The sequence below is a fragment of the Aspergillus undulatus genome, assembly GCF_047715775.1.
Source record: "Aspergillus undulatus strain CBS 261.88 unplaced genomic scaffold BDV17scaffold_1, whole genome shotgun sequence".
Lineage (NCBI taxonomy): Eukaryota > Fungi > Ascomycota > Eurotiomycetes > Eurotiales > Aspergillaceae > Aspergillus > Aspergillus undulatus.
Window position 1 is genome coordinate 1641954 of NW_027396605.1, and position 20046 is coordinate 1661999.

Sequence of the window (20046 nt, forward strand, 5' to 3'; positions counted from 1 at the left end):
AGATCATCATTAGTGAAAATAAGAATGACAAAGGATACCTAGGTGAGAATAGGTGATTAGCCATGGAGGCTATGGTAAGGAGGGTACGTACACCGTCGCTGTTACCATCTGCAGCATTCCCATCTACAAGATCCGGAGTTATGATCCACGACCCCTCAGCACCGTCACGTTTCTGGGGAAAGGAAATCGTAAAGCCATTGTAAGAGGCTTTCGGGTGTTGGGGCAACTGGGACTTCATAGCGCACGCCGACACCTCTTCGAAAACCCAAGTCAGAGAGCAAATGATCATACTGTATGTCACTGAAGACCTTGTCGAAGAAATCCTCCACGGGGCCATGCATGCGGCCGTCGATGTCCTCGAGGATGTCTTCGTATGTATGCGGAAGGTGCGATTGTTGCATGTCGGTGTTATATACCGCAGGTGTCTTTTATGATATTCCCAATGCGTAGTGCCAGTGCGTAAGGGCTGACGTTGACGGAATTCGAGGGAATAAAAGCTTCCAGTCAATTCAGAGCCAGCGTTATTCAAACTGTTCCGAGCCATTCGATCGCCATACAGGGAGCGTCTAGCTTGCAGGGAATGAACAAATTAGAACATTAAAAAGAAAAGGTCCAGGAGGCAAGCCTCGGATTACGGTCCCGGTTGGTGAGTTAGTCACTACGGTCTGTTTATCTGGGTTGTGGCTCAAGCTTGAGGGGAATATGCCCTCATCCTGCCTCTGGCAAGAGAAACATGTGAGTAAGTATTCCATAACGGTGAGGCCTTTGGCCACTTGAGGAGTAACACCAGGCTTGGCTGGAAGGATACTGGTTGCTGGCCAACCTGGAACCAACATATAGACGTAGTCAGAAAGTATGATGAAACGCAAGTTGTTCTAACTGTGATCAGAACTGCGGCGCCTGCCTGCTGAGACGAACATCAAGGACGTCAGAACGAAGGGTTAACGTAGGAATCTCAACCAGTTGTATTTTGATACAAGTACAGGCATATCTCCATCTAAACATATTGGAGATAGACCCGTCCACGCGAAGACGAAGAAACGGACAGATTATAAACACAAGCAGAACCGTTCAACAACCTCCACTTCACGACGTCGCAGCCAGAATACCCGCCTCTTCCACCTTGTTCAATCCCTCGTCTCGTCGCCGGCGCTTCTCGAGGATAGCCGATTTTTGCTGTGCGAGCATCTTGAGTTGCCGTTGTTCAATGCCCTGGAGCCAGTATCCGAAGCTGCCGCCGATTCCAGCGAAGAAGGGGTAGACCCAGAGAGATTCCTTGACGAACAGCGGACGCATTTCGATGCCGAGTTGCCAGAGTCGGACGGCGATGCCTGGATAGACAGTCAGTACCAATGCGGCTCTAGTTTTTTGCGGGATAACCGGTCTGTGAAGGATCCATAAAGCTAGAAAGCCAATTGACCGGCGACCCGGAAATATAAACACGTCTTGCCGCGGGGGACGTACCGAAGCCGCTCCAGAAGAGGACTTTGTGAACCATATCGGGTGAGGGGTCGCGGACGCGGACGGCGCGGATGTGGAGGAGAAAAGGGTATCGGAACTGCCGATGGAGAATTCAGGCAGTCACTTCGTGATAGCGGCTCGTAGGTAGCGTCGCAATTGAATGGAGCTCCGTCGGCGAACAGAGAGCAGCAGGGCCGGGATGAGGTTGAGTGTCTTGAGGTCTGTCGAATCACGGGGCCGCAGTTCCCAATCCGCTCCGGAACGCTATTTTCCCGGCTCCGTCGCGCCTGCGGTCTCGAAGGAGTTCGCGACGGAGCAACCTGACGATCTGCATTGACTTTATTCTCTTCAGCAAAGCTGAGGGTTTAGACTCTTTTGTCTTGCCCTTTGACGCTCTGTCATGGATGAGTCCGTGGAGGCTCCGGGATCGCAGTTGAATGGGGTAAAGCGACCGTCGCTGGGTGTTGAGACTTTGTCGCGGAAGAAGTTCAAGACCGAGGAGCTGCCCTTGACTGCGCAGCAGCACGAAGCCATTGACGACCTTCTCCATAGCTTCAAAAAGAAGGGGGGCTTCGATAACATCCGCAAGAAAGTCTGGTCGGAATTTCATGATGGGGTAGGAGAAACGCATTGACATTCAAGTCTTCCATACTAACTACGCCTAGGAGGGCAAGGTCCAGTTTACGAAGTTGCTTACCGAGCTGGCCGACTCCGAGATAGAGCGCGAACCTCAACTACTTTCGAGAGAACAGGGCAAGGCCGCGACTTTGATTGAAGGTGCTGTGGACCGCAGCGATGTCTACAAAACGGTGGAGAAAACGCTCGATGCGCTGGCCGCACACCATATCCCGGCTATATTAGAATCCCTTCGAGAGATCCGCCGTCAGGAAGTCGGCGACGAGCGCGCCGCTCGCGAGGAGGCAACTGGGAATCGGACGGATGAAGAATACGCTCAGTTGGTGAAGGCCAAACGCGATGTGCGCGAAAAGATCTGGCAAGAGGAGGAACGCAAGCGGAGGGAAATTGAGGAAGAGGAGGCTCGAAAGAAGAAGGAAGAAGCCCGGAAACAGCGCGAAATTCAGCGACAAAAAGACGATGAAGAACGAGCTAGGAAACGCGCCGAACAACGGGCTCTGGACGAGCAAAGAGACAAGGAATACCAGGATAGGTATGACCGACGGCGACATGAAGATCGAGACAGATACCGGGATTGGGGATATCGTGACCGTGACCGCGACCGCAGTCGTACAAGGGACAGAGATCTGGAAAGGGATCGTGATAGAGACAGGGACCGAGACCATCATCGCTACCGTGGCCGTGACCGCGACCGCTCTGCCGGTTATCGCTCTGAGCGTGGCCTCTCACCTCACCTTAAAGAGAGTCTGAAAGAGAAGACTCCGGTGAGCAAGGAACCTACTCCCCCCGCACCTCCAGCGCCGCCAGTGGATGAAAAGTCTTTGGAAGAAGCAGCTCTACAGATGTTGCTAAAGGAAGGCGAAGAGCTAGCAGCAAAGGCCCGACAGAAGCCCGAGTTCGATTTTGAAGAAGCCGAAGCCATTGAGAACGGGCTCAAGCCACCAACTAAACCTAAAAGTGCGTCGGAGTCGAGGTTTTCTAATACTCCCACCAAGTCAGGCAGCCCAGCTGTCGAAGCAGACTACAGCCGAAGGCGCGGATCAGCATATACAGACGACCGAAGCTGGAGACGTGACGGAAGCCGCAGCCGCTCAAGAAGAAGACACTCGCGATTTGACGATCGTGATGGCCGGTCCGACGTTTCGCGGGACCGGCCTAGAGACCGCGAGTCAGATGACAGACTTCCAATCCGCGATTACCGACAAGGCTACGTAAGCTATCGACCCAGTCGTCGCAGTAGGAGCCGGTCTGTGCCTCGGACACATGACAGAGACCGGGAGCGTGACGCTGGCAGAGACCGAGATCGAGAAAGGGATAGGGATCGTGATCGAGCAGACCGGGATAGGGACAGGGACAGGGACAGGGACAGGGACAAGGACAGGGACAGGGATCGGGTAAGGAGGACAGATCGAGACCGAGACCGCGGCCGGGATGATCGGGATAGGGAGTATGATCGTCCTCGAGATCGAAGCCGGGACTGCAGTCGCGAGTATAAGCCCAGAGAGCATGACATTTATCGTCGACGATATAGCCACTTTTCCCGCTCACCTTCACGCCCGCGCTCCGCACACAAGGACCGGGATCGTGATAGGGGACGAGAAAGAGACGACAGAGATATGTCAAGGGAACGGGAAAGAGATCGCGAGCGGGAGAAAGATAGGGATCGCACTAGGGAGAGGGACCGTTCGAGGGGCCGGGAGCGTGACAGAGAACGCGAAAGGAACCGCGAACGAGACAGGGACCGCGATAGGGATCGAGATCGAAGAGAAAAAGACAGGCCGTCAGAAAGGGATCAAGATAGGGATAGGAGTCGCGAGCGAGAGCGGGAACGTCCTGCGGAAAGAGACAAAGATCGCGAGCGCGACAGAGATCGAGACCGTGGAAGAGATAGGGACAGAGACAGAGAGCGAAAGACCTCTACCTCACCACGCCGTCGCTCCCGCTCTCGACGGCGCACCCCAGATACCCTCGACATCGACCGCTACGTTCCAACTACCAGTAATCGAAGCCGCTCTCCTCGTCGGCGCGTGCGGTCCCCCGAGCGGGCTGACGACCGGCCTCGTGGCTTCATCGAGATAGACCGATATATGCCTGGCGGGGCAGAACGAGATCGAGATCGAGACAGGCCTCGTGATCAGGGTTCAACCCAGAAGGCGCAAAGCTGGCGGCCTGGCGATGCAGACGAGAAGGCGTCGGTTAGGGAGTGAGGTATATCATCTCCTGGGGTGTCGACTCGCAATCCTGTACGATTAATAGTGTATAATATTAACGAACTATGATCATGGTCATACTCGATTGTTTCTCTATCCCCTCTAAAACATATAGTGTGTATATAGTTTGTACCCTCATCACAGATTTTGCCAGTGAGAGATATAGCAAAGGTGACACCCAACAAACAAGCAAGCAGACAAACAGCACTCGCAAACAGCCGACAGACAACAAACACTCCTCACTCCCCCTCCTTCCTCCCCACCCTCTCAACGGCCTCCCGAAACCCCTCATTCGCATCATGCCTCTTATAAAAATACGAATTCGGCCCCGGATCCACAGGCCTCAACCCGGGACTCAACCTATTCAAGATCGTCTCCTCGAGCAGCTTCACACTCCTTTCATTCCCCCCCAACTTATTCCACACGCTAATCAAATGCGTATTAAACCTGACACTTGTCGACACGCCCAGGACATGATCATGCTCTTTCTCCAGCGCGGCCTGGAACTCGCTTGAGATCGCCAATATCGCGATCTCGTGGAAGAAGGCTTGCGCTTTGCGCTTGGGGATGCGGAATCGCCAGCATCCGCCGGCTCGATTTTCGGGGTCTTCCCAGATGGGCTTGACGCCTTTGCGGAATATGTGTACTGTGTCTCCTTGGGGCATCTTTTCCCAGGGGTAGTTGTTGTACACGCGGTAGAAGGTGGCTATGTCGCTCACGTCTTCGTAGAGGATGTAGAGGCGGTCATTGTAGGCTGTTGCTCCGGCTCCGCCGCTGCTAGCTGTACTCTCGGCATTGGCATTGGTATTGCTGGTGGGATTTATGTTGGTATTTGTATTATCGGCGTGCTTATCATACCAGAATGTCCAGTGGTACTGGAGCGGGAGCGGGCGGAGCTTGCCGAGGATGTTCTGGTGAAGGGTTCGTCGTGTTGCGGGGGACTTGTCTGTCGTTATTTCTTTGGTGTCTTTGGGGTCTTTGGTATTGGTGTCTGGCTGGGAGTCTGTTGGGGAGGCATGTTGGATGCGCAGTTCTGGGGGTTCCATGGTGGTCGGTTTGGATATGCTGGTTGATCCCTTTCGTTTGGTACGGTCTGTTTGTTGTTGCGCTTGACAGGTAGCGAGTGATGGGGCTGGTTGAGATATGTATATGCTCTCAGGCAGGCGCTTTCATATCAATTCGGGTTTTGTTTCGGTTTTGCCCTTGGAGACAAGGGAAGGTTCGTCGTAATCCGCCTAAAGGGAGTTAGTTATAGTCGGAAGGAAGTATAGGCAACAACGGCCACGCTGTAAATAGCATAGTATGCACCTTGAATCAACTTAGTTGATATCATCTACAGACGGGACTAATATAGTCTCGTGTCATATATAAAAAGACAAGCGATGGAAGAGCGACTGGAGACAAAGATGACAGGTGCTCATATGGTAGAGGGGGTGGGATGGTGCCCAGCGGACGGGGCAAGAGAGTAAAGAACATCACATTTGGATGACAAGGTTGGACGGTGTCAAGCTCATATGCTCCAGTCTCCAGCTCCAGTACTTTATACCCCAATCAGGGGAGATCTCGACACTGCCACTTCTCTCCAGGTGTAATCATGCTGGAACTTGGAGTGGATGGGGAAATTGGGAAGTGATTGATCTCTGGAAGGCCGAGAATAGAACCGCCCACACCCAATGACTGACTCTCAAACAAGGACTTCATTCTTCAGCAAACGCCCGCAGATACCAAGCACCAATGACCCCCGGACCTGCAGCTGCACTCGGACCTGAATGATCATCTCATCACACTGCGACCGGCCCAACGCCAACGCCAGCGCCAACAACCCACCCGCACCCCCACTTGTTTCGCGCACATCCTTCACCCGCTTCGATCCCGACAAGACAGCAGCTCGAGCTTTCTCTCGAGTCTCGGTTCTTTGTTGGCAGCGCGGAAAATGGACAATAACAATGCGCCAGACGACTCTCATTCGCCCTCAAACCCAATAAGCCTACCGGACCGGTCGCGCGCCGGTACTCCCAATCCCAATCCGACCCAGCACATTGTGACGAACAATGCCCGGCGCGAAACATCGGCTTCAGCAGCGGTAAACGGCCGCGACCCCAACCCCAACCGCAGCGCCGCCGAGGTTGATGAGGACGAAGACGATTATACATCCTCCTCCGGCTCCTCACTATCCTCCTCCTCCGAAGACGAAGATGAAGATGACGATGCGTGCAGCGAAAGAGCACCCGATACCCTAAACAAGAACAAAGACGAGGGAATCCCCTCCCTCCCCGCCCTCCGCAAACCAAACATCCGCCGTCTAAACCCGGAACCAAGCCTACTGAGTAAACTGTCTGCTTTTCTGCCGCAGATGAAATCTGCCAATGAAGATTTACAGAGGGAGATTGAGGCGGGACGGGGGAGGGAGTTGAGGCTTGATAATGAGGTCGATGAAGATGAGGATGGGGGTGAGGGCAAGGGGGGGCGGTATATTGAGATGGTATGTTTGTCTCTATATGTCTGCATGTTGGGATACGATGTGAGCATGGGAGTATGGATGGGTGCTAACAGCCGTCTCCAGAATCTAGGACTCGGCGTCCTGGAAGAGAAGAGGCCTGGTGAAGAGGGCTCTCGTGCCAGCGAGACTCAAGGTCAAAGCCCGATTGGGGACACAAATCTGATGGATCAGTTGATGGGGAAAGAGAAGACTGGTTCGTCGGAAAAGCAAAAGCCGTCGATCCAGGACCTCGGGGAGTAAAACTAGGTTTGATTTCCCAAGAGTTGAAACGGTTGCTTTGGATGCATATACGGATACATGGCGTCTTAAGGTATATACTCGAATTGGGTGTAAAAAGTTTGGGGAATGGGTTTCTTTTGGATTGATTATTCGGCGTCCACTGGCAATTGATGGGTATAGATTTGGATTCCAATCGTTTGACGTGATACCAAGCCGTAACTGCGGGATGGACAATGGCAAAAACATTGCTAAATGATAACAATCTATATTCATGTCCACTTAACCAACTCGCCAGTAGCATACAGTAATAAGACCAGGCCATATCAAGTAAAATCGAGCTGAAAACACAATACCAACGGTCTAGCCTGTTAGCATGCAGAAGAGAAAGGAAAGGAATTTGTGCACCCATTGAAGATGAAGGATAATTAAAAGATATAGCACAGGTCGTTTCGGCGTTTCGTCTCCGTCTCCGTCGTCTAAGAAATCTCCTTGACTCGGCACGTCCAGCCTGATTCCTGGCTTAGGAGGGGCAGACTAGGATCCGTTAGTATCGAAGTGTTAGATGAAAAGAAAGGAGGGTGCTTACCTGGCGCCGAGACACCATCCAAGTTCGTTGCCCTTGATCTTCTTTGCGATTCTGACTTCGCGCGACAGGGGCATGTCGTAGCCTGTGTGGAGGAGGCCGAGCTGAAAATTGAGGTCCAGACACCACTCAGGTCGGTCACGCAGTTCCTTGAGAGCGTCTGGGATGCCCTCAAAGACATTCCAGGCAGATTCTCCGGCGCAGACGGTCTTTGTGAGATCGTGCATCTCGTCTAATGTGAATGAATCAGGCATGCCCAGGGGCTGGGTACGCTCGTAGAAGTAAGAGAAGATGTAAATATCTTCCTTGGCAAAGGTCTTTTCGAGAGATGGCTGGTGAATACCGTTAAATGAGCACGGGGCAAGCGCGCAGGCGGCGTCCTTGTTGAGGATCTTCTCCGTCAGGCCGCGACACTGAGCAGCTGTTGAAGGAGCTCCCTCCTTGGGGCCAACCATCTTGACCGTAACGCCGGGGGCAAGAGGGTGGTTAGCCTGCTCATCCTGGTACTTGAGTTCCACTTCGCGTTCCATCCCAGGTCCGATACAGGGGTTGGAAATAGGCTGCTTGAGCCAGGAACGGTCATCAGGGGGGCTTGCCGCTAACTTGGCCTCAACAATAGCCTTGTGCACTGTATCACGTGCGGCCATGAGACCGTATCCAAGGTGGGAATGTTGGTAGAGCTCAAAGTGACGTCCACCGAATTGGAGTTCATACTTGTGGTCGCCCTCGGCCAAATGCTCGGGCATACCGCCGGACGGGCTCTTTTCGAAGGTGGGCTGGAAGACAATCTGAGTGGATCCTCCACCAAGGTCGAAGACCGCAGCGGTAGGGGTCTCATCCGGTCCACCAATCTTTCCGAGAAGGTAGTTTGTAGTAATCCAAGCGTAAACACCCTCGTCCTTGCCGTCCATGATCTCAACACCACCCTTTTCGCGCGAGACAACAGGGAAAGGATAGACAGTCTCTAGTCGAGTTCTCACGGCTTCGAGGATCTTCTGGCTGAGATCAGGGCCAAGCATACGCAATCCAGCAGTAGCCTTGACGGCGATCGGAGAGCACGACTTGTATTCGTCGGGAACGGTTCTCATTGCGACAGCCATGAGGGGGTCCAAGCTCTTAGCGGCGCCCTCGGAGTCTTCTCTGTATGAGCTGAGTCCCGAACCACCCTGTTTCTTCTCAGTTTGCTCGAACTCTTCATGCTCAAGCTCGGGAGTGGGTCCGCAGTTGTTGAACTTGTAGACGTGAATACGAGAACCTTGGCTACCGGCATCTATCATCATAGCGTATTGAATAAGAGGCTTGGAGGGATCGTGAGGCTTTGTGCATTTCACCGTAAGAGGAGTGCCACCAGCGGCGGGTTGAGAACCTAGCTAGAGTTAGAAACAATCATAAGTGGATGAATTGCGTGCAACACACCAGGTCCAAAGCTAGAAACTGTACTCCTGGACGGGGCGAGCCAGAAGAGCATGAGCAAGATGGCGCCGACGATGGCACCCGTCTTGATGTAACGGGACCGCTGACTTTGAGTCATGATGGATGGCCGTTTGTCCACAAATGCGGTCGGTAGCCCAAAAGAAGAGTCGGCGGAATCGGTAACCCGCGAGATAGAGCGTCTGCTAGCTCTTGGGCCTGGAGGTAGACCGTCAACTCCAGTCGACATGCGCGCAGGAAAAGAACGGAAAGAGTTCCAGCCACGTCCCAGGACAAGGTCCCGAGTCGCGCCCGAGCAGTAAAAAGAGAGAAAGGTTAGATATGGAAAAACAACGAACTCATAGAGCGGTTCTCCGAGTAATTCCAACGAGGGCTCGGATGGGGAACAGCACGAGATGGAGAGTGTCCGGAAAGTCGTCCAGGTCCCCAAGACTTTCAGGGTCAAACGGTGGAATGGGAAAAGGGTCAGATCCGCTGTGGCGTCGAATCTGGACTGTGGCTGTTGCCCGCAATCCTCCAACCACATGCCGCATGCGTCCAACACAAAAACCTCATTGCAAGCCGTGTCTCGAGCTCTCCAACTGTTGCCTAACGCATTATTTTCGCTTTTGGATCCCCTTAGTCCCTATTGATACTGCCCCTCCGCCACGATGAAGCACATTCGCGGTCTCATCTCGACGGCACAAGCTCTTCGTCAGACGTTTGTCGTACCCCGGACCCAAGCACTACCGCGCCCTCAGTTTCTCCAATTTTGTCCTGTACAATCTCCATTGCAGCTTCGGTTCCGTTACAACAAGGCCGACGCTCCGCCCCCAGATATAGAAGAACTCAGAGATGAAGATATCCGGTCCGACTTCATTCAAATCGTCAATGAGGATAACAAACTCAATCCGCCTTCGCGACTCAATGCTGTCCTCCGCTCTATCGACCGGCGAACACATTACATACTCCAAGTCTCTCCCGCTCAACCCGGTCAAGACCCTGTTTGCAAGATCATAAACCGCAGTGAACACTACAAGCGCACGCGCGAGCTCGCCAAAGCCGTCAAAGCCGCCCGTGCTGCCAATCAGGCGGTCAAGCAAATCGAGCTGAATTGGGCCATTGATGATCACGACCTTTCTCATCGTTTAGGTCAAATGGCAAAGTTCCTGGATAAGGGCCGCAAAGTCGAGGTCATCCTACTGAGGAGAAAGCACAGGCAAACACCGACACCAGAAATGGTGAATAGTTTAATGGAGAAGGTACTGCAGGCTGTCAAAGATGCCGGTGCTGCACAGATCTCCCCCGTGGAGGGGGAGCCTGGGAAGCGGCTCATGTATACTGTCAAGAAGAAGGACTCATGATGGGCATATCATGAGGATCAGTTGTATCATATGTACATTACCGGAGTACAGAAACATTGTATTATAGATAGTTCGATTCAGCGGCTCGGCTGCAATTCGCGCATCTCGCGCAATCTAGTCAAAATTGGCCAGAATAAGCGTATATAATCAAATTAAACATCAACTCTATTGATTTAGAGAGGAAAGAGCAAAATAACTCTGCCATGGCTGTCCTGCCGCCGTACCTTGTATAGGCCAGTTTCGGCCGGGACCCCAGGAACATCCGCAATTCCCCAATGCTGATTGGCCCATCGATGACTAAGCGCCTCTCCTAAAATTTTCGGGCTTGTTGTAGCTCAACCTGTCGTCAGGTGTTGTCCCTTCAATCCATCGCGTTTCCTTGCTCTCTTGTCTAGTTTGTCTTTTTTTCGCGGAGCAGTCATCATGTCGGGCCTTTCCAGAACCGCCAACCTTCTTTTCCGTACGACCCGAACGTCTCTCCTGCGTCCTCGCGGCGTCAACCCCGTGCAGTATGCGCTCTCCAAGGACCGGGCCAGCGTCCGCGCGATGGCCACTGCCTTCGAGCGCACCAAGCCTCACGTTAACATTGGTAAGCTGGCTGTATTGCTTGCTTGATTGTGCCCCCGGCTAACTGTCAATCAAAAGGTACCATTGGTCACGTCGATCACGGAAAGGTAAACTCGGAATCTCATTCTCATGCCATATTCTCTAAAAGTCCTCTAACCCACGTTTTCTTAGACCACATTGACCGCTGCCATCACCAAGTACCAGGCCTCCAAGGGTCTTGCTACCTTCCTCGAATATGGTGCCATTGACAAGGCTCCTGAGGAGCGCAAGCGTGGTATCACCATCTCTACTGCCCACATCGAATACGCCACCGAGAACAGGCACTACGCCCACGTCGACTGTCCCGGTCACGCCGATTACATTAAGAACATGATTACTGGTGCTGCCAACATGGACGGTGCTATTATTGTCGTCGCCGCTTCCGATGGTCAAATGTACGTCAACACGCAGGCAGTGACATTGCAGGACGACAACTAACAATGATTGTGAAATAGGCCTCAGACCCGTGAGCACTTGCTGCTCGCCCGTCAGGTCGGTGTCCAGAAGATTGTTGTCTTCGTCAACAAGGTCGATGCCATCGAGGACCCTGAGATGTTGGAACTTGTCGAGCTTGAGATGCGTGAGCTTCTCAGCTCCTACGGTTTCGAGGGCGAGGAGACCCCTATCATCTTCGGTTCTGCCCTTTGCGCCCTCGAGGGCAAGCGCCCCGACATTGGTACTGAGCGGATTGATGCCCTGCTTGAGGCCGTTGACACCTGGATCCCTACTCCCCAGCGTGACTTGGACAAGCCCTTCCTGATGTCCATTGAGGAAGTCTTCTCCATCGCTGGTCGTGGTACCGTCGCCTCTGGCCGTGTCGAGCGTGGTACGCTCAAGAAGGACAGCGAGGTTGAGATCCACGGTGGCGAAGAAGTCATCAAGACCAAGGTCACTGATATCGAGACCTTCAAGAAATCCTGTGACGAGTCCCGTGCCGGTGACAACTCCGGTCTCCTTCTCCGTGGTATCCGCCGTGAACAGGTGAAGCGTGGTATGGTCATTGCCAAGCCTGCCTCTATCAAGGCCAACAACAAGTTCATGGTCTCCATGTACGTCCTGACCGAGGCTGAGGGTGGCCGCAAGAACGGTTTTGGTGTCAACTACCGCCCCCAGGCTTTCATTCGCACTGCTGGTAAGTCCCAAGAACTGTTTCATTGTTCCAAGAACTGCGCTCCTAACAAATTGTCTAGACGAGGCTTGCGATCTCACTTTCCCTGATGGCGACCAGAGCCGCCGTGTCATGCCCGGTGACAACGTCGAGATGATCCTCACCCTCAACAACCCCGTCGCTGCGGAGGCTGGACAGCGCTTCAACATCCGTGAGGGTGGCCGTACCGTTGCCACTGGTTTGATCACCCGTGTGATTGAGGAGAAGAAATAAATTCCCTGTACGAAATGAAAAAGCATGCTGGATTTCTCGGTGTTCACGACTTGCAGAGCAAGGAACCGCGAAGGATTTGGAACATCACATCGGGAAGGGGGCCGCTCCGGCGTTCAGAGTTATATTCATGTATTTGTATCTCCTTAATTATGTAGAATCTTTTATTAGGCTTCTCCTCTCCTGATGTTATAGGCATGTTTGAAGATGAATTGGATGATCAGTGAGCCTCACCTTAAACATCTGACTTAAATTGATATTTCTAGTAATTGAGACATACACCACTAACCATGGATACATTATTATTACTCCAACAAGGTCGTCTCTACTAGTATCACGGAGTACCCCAGAGTCCAGAGTCTAGAGTCCAGACAGGGCCGTGCTAAGTATTGTGGCCTTGAAACTCAGGCAGCGATGACGCCGTCCCTCCTGCCACCTGCACAAAGCACAGGCTGGACTGCTCGGAGGCTGGGGAGATCACCCACAACTACAAGCGACCAACCTGACCTTCCAATCAACCTCGGGCGCACCACGCGATCCTGGACCTCCGTTTCTGTGTGGCTGCCACTGTCTTGTGATTCTCACCTCCAGTGACCCTTTATTACTTCATAGCACACCAGTCTCCGTCTCCTTGCATCGGATCTCCTGCATTTTTATTGTTCACCCCCCGTGCCTCCTTAACACCACGATTCAATATACTCGTTCAGGAGCCACTTCCGCTATTCCTTTCGCTTTCTGGGCCTCCTTAGATTCTGGAACGGCATAATCTGATTTCAGCGACGACGCTTTTGTGACCTTGGGTAATCCCAACGGCGTTCCCTCTCCATCTCACCATGGCGACCAACGGCCATTTCGCCCCCATTGGCAGCGACGGCAGTGATACGACAACATATGAACACGGCGTCCAAGTAATAGACGAGAACAAGGAATACAAGTACGTTTCCTGTCCCCTCTATCGTGCAGACAGGTTCAATGCATGTGACGTCGGACGGCATCTGTTCTTGTGCGGCGATGGGAGCTAACGGCAGTGCTATAGTACGAACTTGACCAAGTACCTGGGCTTCGAAAATGTCGCCCATGCCGGTTTCAACTACCATCTCATCTCGGTCTTCGGCTCTCAATCAACCGGAAAGTCGACTCTCCTTAATCATCTCTTCGGCACCCACTTCTCGGTCATGGCCGAAGCAGAACGGCGACAGACCACCAAGGGTATCTGGCTGTCCAAGAATAAGAACGGGGACGGCAAGTCAATGGCCGATAATATCCTTGTGATGGATGTGGAGGGTACCGATGGCCGCGAGCGCGGAGAAGACCAGGACTTTGAGCGCAAGAGCGCTCTCTTTGCGCTTGCAACCAGTGAAGTTCTGATTGTCAACATTTGGGAGCACCAGGTCGGTCTGTACCAAGGTGCCAATATGGGCTTGCTCAAAACAGTGTTTGAAGTCAACCTACAATTGTTCCTGAAGGATAAGAAGTATGGCACATGTTCTGTAGCTTTCACCTGCGCAGACGCTGACCTGTTCTAGCACCACCCACCGTTCGCTCCTGTTCTTCGTCATCCGTGATTTTGTTGGTACGACGCCGCTTAGGGCTCTGCAGAAGACACTGATGGAAGACATGAACCGCCTATGGGATTCGATTTCCAAGCCATCAGGTTTGGAGCGCTCGAGCGTGCATGACTATTTCGATTTTCAGTTCTACGGACTGCCCCATAAGAGCTACCAACCTGAGAAATTCGTCGAAGAAACAAAGAAGCTCAGCCTCCGATTCCACGAAGGGCACAGAGATGCGGCACTTGACGCGCGGAACGGCGAGTTCTCAGAGGGTGGTGTTTTCCTGCCGGAGTATCACCGCCGCATCCCCGCAGACGGTTTCTCAGTATATGCGGAAGGTATCTGGGATCAGATCGTCAACAACAAAGATTTGGACCTGCCGACTCAACAGGAGTTGCTTGCACAATTCAGGTGCGATGAGATTCTGAGGGAGGTCATGATTGCCTTTGACGAAGCCATTGTTCCTTTTGAGGACAAGCAGTCTCAGGCTTCCCGTCTTGGAGAACCCGAAGTGCTTGGGGGTTTGGGCGCTGTCATGCGATCAGCACGTGTGAAGGCAACAAAGAATTTCGAGACCGAAGCAAGCCGATATCACAAAGGTGTCTACCAGCGAAAGCGAGCAGAGCTTGAAAACAAAGTCGATACTCGCTTGAAGGCTCTTCTTCAGGGCCAACTCAACGCCGCTCACAAGTCCGGTATCAACGAGTTCAGCGAAGCTGTTACTGCGGCCGTCAAGGCGGGACAAAAACGTGGCACTGGCTATGACTTTGCCGAAATTGTGAACGACGAGGTCAAGAAAGCCCTGGAGAAATACGAAGAAGTCGCTCGTACGACGGTGGTGGAGGGTACACCTTGGAGTGATTACAGCCAAGAGTTGGCGCTGTACGAGAAGGAGCTTGCGGAGGTCAGTGGTCGGCTGAGGAGAGATGAGATGAGACGACTGGCAACCCGCGTCGAGCGCTGGGTTCAATCTCGCCTGGGCGAGTCTGTTGGCTTGGAGTTCAACGCTCTTGGCTCTGGACGTGCCGGTGGTGGTGCACCTGAATCCGGCGAGAAGCCGTCAGAGAAGAAGTTTTGGGATCGTGTGTGGAACGTTTTTGTCGAGACTGTCCTTGACGCTGAGAGGAGGTTCACAGACCGCGCTAGTAGCTTTGATGCTAGTCTAGAAGAAGTGGATGTCGGTTTATGGAGGCTGCGAAGGAAGTCCTGGGGTGTTCTACGGGCCAAGATCGAAGAGGAAATGATTGAAGGAAACTTGCTGCTGAAGCTGCGCGAGAACTTCGAAGATAAGTTCCGCTATGATGAAGAAGGTGTCCCAAGAATCTGGCGGCCGACGGACGATATTGAGGGCATCTACACAAAGGCTCGCGAGTCAACTCTGACTCTTATTCCTTTGCTCTCCAAGTTCCGACTAGCTGAAACCTCAGCTCCACCACCGTTAGACCGCTGGGTTGGTCACACACCTAGCTCGGCAACTCCCGCGGACGAGGAAGATCTGGCCCCTATCGGAGGTGTGGACGAGGAAGAAGGCAAGAGTCTAGAGGAAGAGATGACCATTGTCAGCGACGCAAAGCGCCAGGAGCTCACAGTACGGTTCAAAAAGGCAGCGGATGGGGTGTACGTGGAAGCCAAGCGGAGTGCAATTGGAGGCATGACCCAGGTTCCGCTATATTTCTACGGTATTCTCCTCGCTCTCGGCTGGAACGAAATCATTGCTGGTAAGTTTCTTCACACGGACCTCCTTTTGCATTGCTAATCGATGACAGTCCTCCGCAATCCGGCCTACTTCTTCCTACTCTTCGTGTGCGCTGTCGGCGCGTACGTAACCTATCAGCTCAACCTCTGGGGTCCAATCATGAAGATGACGGAAGCTGCATCCAACCAGGCGATGGTCGAGGGCAAACGCCGGCTGCGCGAGTTCCTCGAGTCTTCGGACACCGGACGGCAGGCGATTGCCATGTCCAGCGGTGGATCTTCAAAAGCCGGCGAAGAGCACGAGATGTCCCGACTCAACAAACAGGGCAAGTCTTCAACAGGGGACGATCTGGACGACCTATAAAGCTTTGATGTGTAACTCTACGTAATTAGCATTCCTCTACACTACTGCGCAATATACATATTACTGCATTAGCCTTGGTTCGATCGACTACGCTCTGTGGCGGACTTGCTCCGACTTCATCTTCCCCACCTGCCGATGGATACGTGGGCGTCTCCTCTCCTGGGAGCTTTGGCAAACTTCCCCGCTGACGTATCATAGCTAGGCAGTGCAACGACATCTTCTCTAATAGCAGGACTCCCCGCACTTCATCCAACAACACACCCATCATGGCTACTTTCGCCCTACCTGAGAAGTTCGATGACCTTCCCAACAAGCGCCAGTACTGGCCCGCTCCACCAGGTTCGGCCGACGAGGGCCTGGGCATGCTGCGCATATTGACCCCAGAAATCGTCGCTAACGCAGCAAAGACACAAATCCAAACGGGCGAGCGTGTTTGTCTACAATGGGGCATCGAAAACTTGAATCCGCCGGGTAAGCTATCCACAGCCGGTATCAATGAAGCCCCAGCTAACCAGGATGCCAGGCTTCAACCGCAAGCCATTCGAGCACAAGGTGAAATGGGTCATGGAAGGCGTGGCCTTCGACGACGAGTATCACTTCAATCCACAGCAATCATCTCAATGGGACGGGCTCCGCCACCATAACGGTCCCGCGCCGACAGCCGAAGACCCCAACCGCCGGCTCTTCTACGGCGGGACAACAGGAGAGGAGATCCAGGACCCTGAGAATGACCGTATTGGCATCGGGCACTGGGCAAAAAAAGGTATTGCCGGCCGCGGCGTGCTAATCGACTTCGTCTCGTGGGCTGAGAAGGAGGGAATCCCTATCAATGCCCTCTCGCAGCAAGAAGTCACACTCGACACAGTCTTCGAGATCGCGCGAGACTGCAATATCACCTTCCAGCGCGGCGACATCTTCTTCCTGCGCGTTGGGCTGCCGCAGACATGGGCCGGTATGGACGACAGCCAGAAACAAGCCTACAGCCAGCAGGCAACCCCGAAGCACGCGGGGATCGAGCAGAGCGAGCGCGTGCTGCGGTTCTTCTGGGACAACCACTTTGCGGCAGTTGCGTCGGATGCGGTTAGCTTTGAGGTGTTCCCGCCTATCAATCCGGAGTTTGATCTCCATCATCATATGTTGGCTGGGTGGGGTGTGCCCATTGGGGAGATGTTTGACCTTGATGGGTTGGCGGAGATGTGCAAGGGGCATGGGCGCTGGACGTTCTTTGTTTCAAGTAGCCCGTTGAATTGCAAGAGGGGAGTGTCAAGTCCGCCAAATACGATGGCTATCTTTTGAGTTTTCTTCGTATACTTGGAGATATATTAGGGAGAATGCTTTTATACTTCATGATGCGATAAGCGTCTTCACGTGATAAGACACAGCCTCGGCTCGCAAATCGCAATCCCAATGAGTTTCTTCCTTTCTTACACTATGCTCAACGTCAACACGGTCTATTCGCATTGCTGGATTCCTTCGTCTTGTCTTTAAATCTCCGCTCCTTTCTTCTGTACATATCACATTCTTGTCTACGGCGACTCCCCGCTCCGCCTGAAACCCCGAGCCTGTCAGCAGCGGCTGTCAACCGAATAGCCCGCATCCTTCATTTCTTGTGCGACAGCTCAAACTTCCTTACTTTCTTTTTTCCTTTTCCTTTTCTTTCCTTTCCCTTCTTTCCTCATGATTCTGGACACAATGGCGTCAAAACTCACAATCGAGAACGCGCGTGCGGTTCTCTCAGCCCTGGTCTCATGGCGCACCCTGGCGCTCCTCCTCGCAATCCTCAATCTCAAGAACCTCCCGTTTATCTGGCACGTAAGTACAAGTGACCTTCACCTGCCTTGCCTTCGTCTCCCTCCCTTCCCAAACTAGCATAATCAAGAACAACCCCTAACAAATACACTATAATCCAGGTCCGACTAGCCCGCCACTTCCTCTTCAACATCCGCTGGCGCCCCAATTACCCATTCTTCCCCAAGGGCAAACCCCTCACAACCTCCTCCGGCAAACCCACGCACCCAATCTTCGTCCCCTTCTCTATCACAAGCACAACCCCGCTTTTAGAAACAGACTACAACCTCCACAAGTCAAACAGCACCTACTTTTCCGACCTGGACGTCTCCCGCACCGCCCTCGTAACCCGCCTGTATAGCCCGGGCGTCGGGTTATTGAGCAAAGAGCTCGATGCCGAGTTTGCTGAAGCCGCGCGGAAGGAGGGGAAGCCTGCGCCGCCACGAAAGGCAATGTATATCGCGCTCGGCTCGGTCTTCTGCAGCTTCAAGAGGGAGATTAAGCCGTATACGAAGTATGAGGTTGAGTCGCGGGTGCTCGGGTGGGATGCGAAGTGGATGTACATTCTGAGTTTCTTTCTCAAGCCTGCGGCCAAGAAGGGCGGGAAGAGGACGCTCTATGCGACGGCGGTTAGCAAGTACGTTGTCAAGAAGAACCGGCTTACGATTGCGCCGGAGAGGGTGCTTAGGAAGAGTGGGTTTTTGCCGGAGCGGCCAGAGGGCGTTTCAGCTGTTCTATCGGAATCGGCAGACGTCTCTGACTCGGGGACTGGTACTAACACCGGTACTGGTACGCCGGCAGGCATCACGGCGACGGCGAGTGGCGTGGATGGGTCGCTTGTTAGGGAGGTGTTGAAGTTCGAGAACAGTGACCTTCCGGATGAGGGGAAGCTTGAGGCGGAGAAGAGGCGGAATGTGGGTTCTTGGGATGGAGATGAATGGAATTGGGAGCGGATTGAGGAGGAGAGGGCGCGTGGGATGCGTGTGCTCGAGGGATTCTGTGGGTTCGATGAGAGGTTGTTTGGGGAGTGGGAGGAATAATTGACTTTTGGTACTGGGTAATAATCGGGGTATATTTTCCAAGATGGATATAGACATAGATTTGCAGTGTACATAGAATAAATTAATATGTAATTCTTCTTTCAGACTAGGCGCCTAACAGGAGTAGGGATATATCGAAATCACTACCTATCAGCTTCTCGGCGTCAAGATGTCCAAAAAACCATCCTAGCTTGTCTTATTTTTTTTTGGTCTCCCATGTTTCTCTTCTCTCCTCAGTCATTCGCTTAGAGCACTTTTCAGTGGCATCCTCCATCCTCTGCAACTCGGGGGAAGAAATAGGCTCGTCCAGACTCCCTGCATTGGCAAACCGAGATTCGGACGGTGCGAGCAAGAGGGGTGTATGGGACTTGTACTGGTTGTCCTCTCGAGGATCAAACACTTCGCCAAAGTCTGCAATCTTAATAGAAGCATCCTCTAGGGTCATTTGATCACTATCAATGCCTAACCATATCGGAATAACAAGCTCCGGAGGAACGCCAGGATCAAAAGGAGCCCCGTCCTCGCGGACAATGAGCTCTTTCTCTGGTTCGGGAATTTTAGCGCGCAGCTGCTGAAAATTCATATTTACCATGTCGGGAGGCAATTGAAGAAGGATATTCCCGGGGTAGAGGTCTGTGGGGGGTTCTCAGTATTGTGAAAGGTCACTTTGGATTTGCGAACGTATATACCTCCATGAACAGTCCCTTGGGAGTGAATGAATTGCACCCCAAGTACAAGCTGTGCAGCAATGACCCTTGCCGGAGAGGAAGAAGTCGATGGCCAGGATACTCTTTCACCTCGTTCATATTCACTCTGGCGGGCTCAGTAACTAGGCACCGATGGGTGCCATTTGGTCCAGAGACGGTGAAAGAATCGAGCAGGCATTGAGTGTTGGCCTTCCCGGGAAATTTTAATTCAGCCTTTGTGAGCCGCAAGAGAATCTCTAGCTCGTGCATTCGGTCGGTGGACTCGGCCGTTGAGATTCTGAGAGCCACGAGGCGGCCTCCTTGTTCTGTATCCTCTGCTAGCCAAGTTGTGGCAGAACGGTCGAAGCCCAGTTTATGAGCGATGATGTATCGGCCTGAGCAGAATTTATCACCGAGCATGACGGGGTGGTAGCCTCCAGGAACATAATAGTCCAGTCACTCGACTTCTTCCACGAATTTATACTTCACTTTACTGGGCTGCATGCGAGTTGCAAGATATTTCCTGGAGATGCGTGGAAGAGGTCGCGGTGTC

At 52.9% G+C, this 20046-nt stretch overlaps 10 protein-coding genes across 10 annotated transcripts; 6 read left to right on the forward strand and 4 right to left on the reverse strand.

Annotated features, from left to right (window-relative positions):
* Positions 1-732: 732 nt before the first annotated feature.
* On the reverse strand, positions 733-1734 carry BDV17DRAFT_249925 (putative NADH-ubiquinone oxidoreductase 14 kDa subunit). The gene is made up of 2 exons (XM_073756275.1): positions 1465-1734; positions 733-1331 (listed from the first exon to the last, which is right to left on the reverse strand). Exons 1-2 carry the CDS (start codon positions 1496-1498, stop codon positions 1087-1089), a joined length of 279 nt encoding a protein of 92 aa, XP_073621514.1. The 5' UTR covers positions 1499-1734; the 3' UTR covers positions 733-1086.
* Positions 1735-1817: 83 nt separating this feature from the next.
* Positions 1818-4337, forward strand: BDV17DRAFT_12545 (BOD1/SHG1 domain-containing protein). The gene is made up of 2 exons (XM_073754070.1): positions 1818-2077; positions 2127-4337. Exons 1-2 carry the CDS (start codon positions 1862-1864, stop codon positions 4302-4304), a joined length of 2394 nt encoding a protein of 797 aa, XP_073621515.1. The 5' UTR covers positions 1818-1861; the 3' UTR covers positions 4305-4337.
* A 1-nt stretch (position 4338) lies between these two features.
* BDV17DRAFT_12527 (eukaryotic translation initiation factor 4E) lies at positions 4339-5757 on the reverse strand. Its single transcript, XM_073754066.1, has 2 exons — positions 5616-5757; positions 4339-5542 (listed from the first exon to the last, which is right to left on the reverse strand). The coding sequence occupies exon 2, from the start codon at positions 5351-5353 to the stop codon at positions 4547-4549; it is 807 nt and encodes a 268-aa protein (XP_073621516.1). The 5' UTR covers positions 5354-5542; positions 5616-5757; the 3' UTR covers positions 4339-4546.
* A 279-nt stretch (positions 5758-6036) lies between these two features.
* On the forward strand, positions 6037-7522 carry BDV17DRAFT_12548 (NOPCHAP1/New4 family protein). The gene is made up of 2 exons (XM_073754071.1): positions 6037-6789; positions 6871-7522. The coding sequence occupies exons 1-2, from the start codon at positions 6241-6243 to the stop codon at positions 7045-7047; spliced, it is 726 nt and encodes a 241-aa protein (XP_073621517.1). The 5' UTR covers positions 6037-6240; the 3' UTR covers positions 7048-7522.
* BDV17DRAFT_278780 (guanosine diphosphatase) lies at positions 7503-9140 on the reverse strand (the record flags this gene model as incomplete). Its single annotated transcript, XM_073759593.1, has 3 exons — positions 7503-7560; positions 7613-8975; positions 9026-9140. The coding sequence occupies 3 exons, from the start codon at positions 9138-9140 to the stop codon at positions 7503-7505; spliced, it is 1536 nt and encodes a 511-aa protein (XP_073621518.1).
* A 444-nt stretch (positions 9141-9584) lies between these two features.
* BDV17DRAFT_249934 (putative translation initiation factor IF3) lies at positions 9585-10577 on the forward strand. Its single transcript, XM_073756276.1, has one exon. The coding sequence runs from the start codon at positions 9691-9693 to the stop codon at positions 10381-10383; it is 693 nt and encodes a 230-aa protein (XP_073621519.1). The 5' UTR covers positions 9585-9690; the 3' UTR covers positions 10384-10577.
* Positions 10578-10742: 165 nt separating this feature from the next.
* On the forward strand, positions 10743-12630 carry BDV17DRAFT_249936 (translation elongation factor Tu). The gene is made up of 5 exons (XM_073756277.1): positions 10743-10972; positions 11029-11057; positions 11122-11384; positions 11445-12121; positions 12180-12630. Exons 1-5 carry the CDS (start codon positions 10807-10809, stop codon positions 12368-12370), a joined length of 1326 nt encoding a protein of 441 aa, XP_073621520.1. The 5' UTR covers positions 10743-10806; the 3' UTR covers positions 12371-12630.
* A 451-nt stretch (positions 12631-13081) lies between these two features.
* Positions 13082-16227, forward strand: sey1 (dynamin-like GTPase SEY1). Its single transcript, XM_073754076.1, has 4 exons — positions 13082-13301; positions 13404-13841; positions 13894-15638; positions 15687-16227. The coding sequence occupies exons 1-4, from the start codon at positions 13201-13203 to the stop codon at positions 15977-15979; spliced, it is 2577 nt and encodes an 858-aa protein (XP_073621521.1). The 5' UTR covers positions 13082-13200; the 3' UTR covers positions 15980-16227.
* An 18-nt stretch (positions 16228-16245) lies between these two features.
* On the forward strand, positions 16246-18807 carry BDV17DRAFT_278783 (uncharacterized protein; the record flags this gene model as incomplete). The annotated part of the gene is made up of 4 exons (XM_073759594.1): positions 16246-16450; positions 16503-17239; positions 17696-17791; positions 17890-18807. The coding sequence occupies 4 exons, from the start codon at positions 16246-16248 to the stop codon at positions 18805-18807; spliced, it is 1956 nt and encodes a 651-aa protein (XP_073621522.1).
* Positions 18808-19003: 196 nt separating this feature from the next.
* BDV17DRAFT_286375 (uncharacterized protein) lies at positions 19004-19913 on the reverse strand (the record flags this gene model as incomplete). The annotated part of the gene is made up of 3 exons (XM_073760895.1): positions 19004-19440; positions 19497-19620; positions 19671-19913. The coding sequence occupies 3 exons, from the start codon at positions 19911-19913 to the stop codon at positions 19004-19006; spliced, it is 804 nt and encodes a 267-aa protein (XP_073621523.1).
* Positions 19914-20046: the final 133 nt, after the last annotated feature.